This window comes from Capsicum annuum, chromosome 3, assembly GCF_002878395.1.
Source record: "Capsicum annuum cultivar UCD-10X-F1 chromosome 3, UCD10Xv1.1, whole genome shotgun sequence".
Lineage (NCBI taxonomy): Eukaryota > Viridiplantae > Streptophyta > Magnoliopsida > Solanales > Solanaceae > Capsicum > Capsicum annuum.
In genome coordinates this window covers 263,390,144-263,397,835 of record NC_061113.1, presented here as the reverse complement: position 1 = coordinate 263,397,835, position 7,692 = coordinate 263,390,144, and the positions used below count along the sequence as shown (strand labels likewise).

The 7,692-nt window shown below is 37.0% G+C and overlaps 1 protein-coding gene across 1 annotated transcript; it reads left to right on the top strand.

The window, feature by feature from the left end:
* Positions 1 to 7,384, top strand: LOC107862129 (dual specificity protein phosphatase PHS1; the record flags this gene model as incomplete). Its single annotated transcript, XM_047409971.1, is given in 11 exon segments — positions 1 to 254; positions 500 to 574; positions 655 to 788; positions 1,977 to 2,181; positions 2,345 to 2,521; positions 2,623 to 2,783; positions 3,550 to 4,636; positions 5,176 to 5,322; positions 5,417 to 5,644; positions 6,265 to 6,422; positions 6,527 to 7,384. Coding segments are annotated over 11 exon segments (2,778 nt in total). The 3' UTR covers positions 6,894 to 7,384.
* Between the last annotated feature and the right edge of the window lie 308 nt (positions 7,385 to 7,692).

Genomic DNA, 7,692 nt, shown 5'->3' with positions numbered 1-7,692 from the left:
GAGTGGAGTGATTTAGTCATCATCACTGTCGACTAAAAACCGACCCACCTGAGTTTGGATCTGAAATCTCCATGATAAGCGCTTTCTACTGAACACCTCCGATTAATCTTGAAACCCCACTTACCTTATTCTCTCAATTTCTCAACCACCCACAAAAAGCGCTTATTTTTATTTTGCTTTTTTTTTTTTTAGAAAAAAAAAGAAAAAGTAAAGCAATGACCAATGAGAATCAAGAAGACATGTATTCCCTTCAGGCACGCTCTCTTTCCCTTTTCTATTCAAATCAACAGTACCCCATCTTCCCTTTTTCCTTTTTTTTAATTAAAAAAAATGATTCTTATAGGTATAGGCATCGCACATGGATCATTATGAGCTTTTTAGTTTTAGTGTACTTGCAGTGTGTATGAGTGTGTGTATTGAATTATATAGATCTTGGTTCTTGATTTGTATTGCTTATATAGTGATTTTATAAGTGGGAAAGAAACTTATGTATATGCAGAGAGAAGAAGAGAAAGATTTTGATCTGGGATCTGATGAGCCTGAGGCTCCGTTGCCCCTTACTGTCACTTCTCGGGTCAGTTTCATTTTCATTGTTAATTGTTTTTTTTTGAAGTTTTATGGAATAATGTGGGATTGATGATTGTTATTTTGCAGGTGCTTTATATGCTGGGGGATATAACGGCGGGGCCAGCGTATCGGTTCGCTCAATGGCTTGAGCTGGTCCGCAAACGTAGCAGCATGTATCGCTCTTCCGGATTCCCTAGGAGAGTTGATAGCATGCCATTAAGGTTCCTCCCTTGTTTATACAATGCCTTAGTAATCATAACATGATATAGCTAGTTAGTGTTTACACGTTATGTTGCTTGTACTCTTCAAAACTGCTGTTCATTTATTTGAGGATTCAAACACAGGTTTTTGGAAAGTCCGAGCAACTCAGGTTACTAAGTACTCCTTTAGATGGATGCTTACTTGCATTATTGTTAGTGGTAACAAATGCTCCTTTAGATTGATGCTTTCTCAACAAATCTTCTGTGAAAGGAAAAACATGAAATGAGATTTGAGATTAGTGACTTTGATTCTTTTGGCTTGATTTGAGTTGTTTCCTTGAAATTCATTGTTATATTGTACTCGAGTTTAGTATGCCAAGAGCTATAACTAAATTATAGATCACAATCTGCGAGTTGCGCTCTTATATTTTAATCTTTAGTCAGTGGTGGCAAGGTGAAAGTTGTCATTACATCCGTTTCATTCATTATGGTGGTGTTTCACTTGTCACGGAGTTTAAGAAAGAAATGAAGTTTTTTCATACATAATGCGAAGGTATACTATACTCCCAAATCAAAGTACCCATAGTATCGTGTTGTCAACAGATGCCACTTCAATTCCCCAAGAGGATGTTATAAGGACTAAATTAGAATGTTAAAGAATTTCAATTATAGAAATGTGTCTTTGTTGTTTGAATCGGCGAAAAACGAAAGAGTGCCTAATGCAATGAGGAAGTTGTAAGTTGGCTTATTCATGCTCTGTTTCTATATGTAGGACTTGGAGCATAGAAAAGATCTCCTCTATGTCTTTCATCTTCTTCTTCACAAGGAAATCAAGTGAAAAATAAGTACCTACATTTGGTAAAAGCTCTTTTTCTAGTGGTAGCTGTTAAGCTGCTTCAAGTTGAGGGATGAAGTTTCTTTTGCATGTGAGTCTAGAACAACTTCCTAAAAAAATGCAACGGGAACTGTGCTTTCCCTTTCAATATTGAGAATAAATGAGTGACACATGTTATAACACACCTTTATTTCAAGAAAAAAATTCAAATTTCTTAGCTGCTGCTGTGGGCCCATATTCTTAAAAGAATGGGAATTATTTTTAATTCTTCTTTCTGTCTATTGTGCAAATCATTACATGGATTCGTTCAGCTTTAAAACTATATAAAGTACAAACTACAAGCATAATGTAGCTCCAGTAAAATTCTTGTTCAGTGCAGAAAAGTTGAGTCTTGATCAGGTTGATGCTCTACCATCTGAGCGAATAACAGAAGTAAGTTTATGGGAGAGACTTGGCAAAGCTGCTGTTTTGGACATTGAATCAAGCACCTTTTCATGGAACATGCTGTCTTCTCTTCACCACACAGAGCACAATAGTAGTGCTGAACAGTCCGAGGATGAAACCAATAAAGCATTAGAGGTATTTCAGTTTAGACATTATGTTCTCTCAATACCTGAGTGCCTGCATAAGACGTAGAATTGACTGAAACAAGTATACCAAGTCCAAAAGAAAAACGCACTACGCATTCTGTTGTACATTATTGTTGTGTTAATAGTTATTTGCTCATGTCAACTGAACACAGGTGACTGTAAATTCTGGGGGCGTTGTGTTTTTTGCACTATTTAACGAACTTGAAAATGATGATGCTTCTCCAAAAGAAGCTGCAGCCGTTATAAAAATATCCTCTTCAAGGATGGCAACACAATCAGAACGTCTTGGCTATGAATTTGCAAAGTGGCTAGGTGTCCAAACTCCGCAAGTCGTTCCTTCTCACTTTCATTATTATTGTTTATAGGTTTTGTTAGTTAGATTTTGTAGGTTATATAATCATATCATCAACTATCTATCCAAATATTGCAGGCCAGGGTTATTCATAGCTGTAGTCCGGAGTGGTTAAAGATCAAGGAAGCTGCAGAAAAAGCAAAAGATGCAGCTGTTTCAGAAGGTGACGAGATTGTGGAAATGACGTGTTCAGAACTTCTAGAAGCTCTTGAGCTAAGCCGATGCCTTTTGTTAATGAAGTGCGTTTGCATCTTGATCTTTTTTGTGGAGTATTTAGAGCACATTTGCATTAATTACCTGTTTCTTGACACCTATGCTGGTGGATTAGTGCCTGAGAAGGCTGGTAATTTGAAAATAATGAAAATTATAATCAAATGCAGTTACTTACTATGTAAGCGAATTTATTTGATATATAGTTTTTGGTCTTTTTAGGCTGTAAATCTTATCAAATTAGACTTCTCTTAGAAAGCTTAAGCCAAAACCGAGGACCTGTTGCTGGATCGGCAATCTTTTCTCTCAGCTGCCTTTTTTTGGAATGAGAAGTAACTCTTCGCTTCATTCTTGTTTTTGTATGTGAGGTCTACCAATGTGTGCTGACGCATAAAATCATGTGCATTTGATGCATACACATATATGTTTTTACTATTTAGCTTGAATATATTACTAAATCAATAATTTTGGAATATTTATTTTCATGATTATGGAAACAACTATAGAAGGAAATAAATTAAAGATGATGAAGCCAAAGATAGAACAGTGGAGTTAAAAACCAAGTTAGATGATCTACAGTTTTGGGGCTTTGCTAGTACTACAGATAATATGACCAGTTCTCCATGCACTTTGGGAAATGTTACATTTCCGTGCACAGGTACCTCTTTGGGAAGTCCCTGTGTTACATTTCCCCGTTTACTATCACAAAGTAGTTAGTTTTAGTCTAAGGAAATGCTATATGATGCTAGAATTATATTTTGATACTTTTTTTGCCCTTATCACCTGCTATTTCAGTTACATCCATGGGTCCCCTCTATTGGAGAGCTCAAATGCGTTTGATTCACGAGAAGCAGGAGAAAGAACTGCAGCAGCCCTAGGTAGGGTTTTGATGTTGGATCTTGTCATAAGAAATGAAGATCGACTTCCATGTCGCCATCTGAGATGGCGCGGAAACCCTGCAAACTTGTTGTTGGCTGATAAAGTGAATTCTGCAAACTTGGATGCATTAGCGGCAGCCTTTGATTCTGCAATTGATAAATATAGGCCGAGAGTGATCCGGGCACTTCAGAAAGAAAGAAGAGCTAATTCTGTTGATAGCAGAATAAGCACTCCTAACCCAGGATTAATATCACAGAGTTCCGACATTTCTGACATCACAGAATCTCCCAAATCATGCAATCAGAGTGTAAGTCAAACTTCAAATGAGTCAACATGCCCATATTTTCACATTGTAGCAATAGACTCTGGGGTACCTCGAAGACCACCTGCAGGAAAACGTGCTAGTGATCAAGAAAATTATCCTAAGCTGGTTGAGCTCCTTATTAACAGTCCTGAGTATGCTTTGAAATTGTTATACGAGATTACAGGAGGAAAATTAGGATCTTCTCCAGAGGCTTCTGATGCAACAAACAACAATCAGGCAGCTGATTTAGCTTCGATAGGGCATGAATTTCGGATTGGATTTCGAGCAGCTCTGCGTGACTTGCAGGGATTTCATATATTCCTTCTCACTCTTCATCAGAAACTGGATAGCATCTTTCGATTATTTCTTGGTGTTATCAACAGAGCTTCTGCTGGCGATCTTGAGAAAGAAGAGATGGTAATTCCCGAGTCACCATCACAATCTGCTGGATTTGTAGGACATTGTCCTTCAACACCAAGCAAAGAACGGGCGCCAGGTGATACCTATTTGGATTCGAATGAATCAGAGTGTCAGAGAACAGCCCCTAGACCTGCATCTTCTGGATGCAGAGACAGTTTGGATTCTATGGTTTCTCCAAATTCACGTGATAGCCTAGGGAAGTGCTATAAGGGCAGTGGTGAACCACTTCGTAGTCTCCGCTTGACATCGAAACTTCGCGACTTTCACAAATTTGCCAAGGTTTGTGATGTCCATTGAGAATTTCTCTTGAAAAAACACTAAAAATGACTTTACTCCAACAAGAAAGCAAAAGGATATTGATAAGCTTATTCAGTGGTTTTCCAAATTTTGACCAGAAATTCTCTTTCCCGGTATTCAACTATGTGATGGTTAATAATATCCCTTTGGGTACTAAAATCTGTAATATTACTCTTTTAAGTATATATTATTACATATTTTTTTGCTTAGTCCAAAGAGACTTACTTTGGTGGAAAGTCTCCTATTGGAAAGTCTCCTATCGAGAGTAGTTTGATTAGCTTCTCTTGATAATTTACATGATTTTCTATGACTTAAAACTTTTTATTACTACAGTTGCTTCCCATAAAAATTATGATGTGTACTTGCATATGAAATATGCTGGATATCATTTCATTTTTCCAGCTATGACTTAAGAATTTTATTTTTCTCTTGGCATAAAATTCTTTCATATCCTTGTTAATGTTCCTTTCCTGTCATGAAGCTCCTTCTCTCAATTACAGGCATTTGCCTCTCTTTTTCAGGTAGATGCAGAATTAAATAAAGAATTGGAGCAATGGAACGAGATGCTTAAAAATGATGCAATCAAATTGTGCCAGGAAAACAATTTTAATGCAGGTTTCTTTGAAGGAAGTGATAGTAATTATGTGGTCGATGCTTATGAGCTAAAGGTACGAATCTTCTACTCAGCACGTCTCTCAAGTCACTTGGCACGCGAGTAATTTGTCTTTGTTGTAATCCTTTTCTAAATTCTGCAATTTATAGGTTAGGCTTGAGCACATTCTGGAAAGGATATCATTGATTTCTGATGCAGCAAATACAGAAAAGCCATCAGCAATCTCAGGCAGTCTGTTTATCGGTGGGGCACTTGCTGCTAGATCCGTATACACACTGCAACATCTAGGAATCACACATATCTTATGTCTGTGTGCAAATGAAACTGGGCAGTCAGATTCCCAGTTTCCGGATTTGTTTGAATATAAAAACTTTTCTGTACGTGCTCAAATCTTTCTCTAAGCCTTCTTGCTTTTGTTGGATTTGTATCTTTCATGCTGGCTAAAATCTGGCTTTAAAATTGTATGATAAACTTTTTTGTTTCATACCTTTTTTTTTGAGTTAGACCTTTGTGTTTCATACATCTTCAATAAATTCAAATTTTTGTCTTTAAGCAGCGAAAGTGCTATACTTCTAATTTTTTTGAGGGTTCAGCATGTGGCTACTGAGATGGACCTGTTATTCTTACATACTATAAAATAATTATCCTAAAAACTTTTGAAAGTGCTAGATTTCTAACTTTTTTGACGGCTCACCATGTGGCTACTGAGATGGACCAGTTTTTCTTACATACTAGTATAAAATAATTATCCTAAAAACTTTTAATCTTTGACGCAGGAGGAAGTGATTTTCTTAAACAGGTTGACTGTACAAGCAAAAATCGAAAGAAATTTCTTTTGCAGATGTTTTCATATTAGAAACTGAAGTAATTTGTCTGTGACATTTATTTTATTTTCTCAGAAATTCTTAACCGTAATTAGATACTGTCAGACTCTTATATTTGTTTTAGTAACGGAAGGTTTGCATGTCTGTTGATACTTTTTGCTGTTTGCTGCCAGATATGTGACAATGAAGATTCTAATATCAGTGCTCTGTTTGGAGAAGCACATGATTTTATTGACCATGTTGAACAAAAGGGTGGGAAGGTTCTGGTTCATTGCTTTGAAGGGAGAAGCAGGAGTGCTACAGTAGTTCTCGCTTATTTAATGCTCAGAAAGTAAGAGCAGAAAGATTTCACAAATGGTTTATGAATTAGCTTATCTTTTGTAGTATTTAGGTGAGAGTTACCGATTGGAAGAAATTTCATATTATATGGTGCAGGAAGTTAACTTTGCTGAAGGCATGGAATACACTGAGACAAGTTCATCGCCGAGCGCAACCTAATGATGGCTTTGCAAAGATTCTTTTGGACCTAGATCGCAAGTTGCATGGTAAGGTTTCTATGGAATGGCAACAGCGGAAGCCAATCATGAAGGTTTGCCCCATCTGTGGAAAGAACGCTGGCTTGAGCAGCAGTTCCCTGAAGCTTCATTTGCAGAAAGCACACAAGAAACTATCATCTGGGAGTGTTGACAGTGCTATGAACATGGAAATACAGAAGGCCTTAGATGCACTCAAAATTAGTCGAGGTGGAAGTGTCAGCCCTACGCAGAGACAGAGTTCCATGATTGAAGACTTCGAATCCTAAGGTTAATAGTCTGCTGCTGGCCTGACCAACCCGAGGGGAATTGGTCACTGTAGACGGTTGATCATGAAGGTCCAAGTCTTTCCCATGATTATAATTAGTTCCAATATCAGGCAAACAAGGTAAAACATGCTCTGTAGTGTATCCTAGCTCATAGGTGTAAAAGAATGTTTATTAGCCTGCTGCCTGCCTAAGCCATGGTAGGCCGAGTTATTAGTTACCGATACCCTTTACTGGTGGAAAGTAGTAAACGGATCGTGCATAGTTGGCCCTAACACCACCGTTATAAAAAAAATGTTTGTTAGCCATGTGAAATTATTATAGGTGCCATATTGTGTTTTGGCTTGAGGTTGATTCTTATGTTTGTTGTTGTACTGGTTTTTTGGTGTTGGACAATGTAGAAGCATGCATTGTTTTTGGTTTCCTGTTACGTAAAGCAAATGAACAAGTTGTATTTTTCCAGCACGAAATGTTGAATTTGTAAGTTGTAATTATCAACCTCTACGCAACTACACTACTTTCTTTGTGTCTGACCATTAAAAATATAAATCATTTAATCCATGTGTTTACTAGACTTATCTTTCTCTGGAAAAAAAATTAAAAAAAAAAAAAGAAAGGAGGAAAAACGTGAACAACAAACAAGGGGTTGAATCTTAAACTAAAAACAAAGAAAGAGTTATTGTCACTCCAAGTATAAGCACGACTTTCTTTTGTCCTTTTTTGGGGCGGATTCTACTTCAAAATTAAAATGAGAGGACCTTCTTGTTCCAAGTTGTTGTTACAATTTTTCTCAATAAAAAAA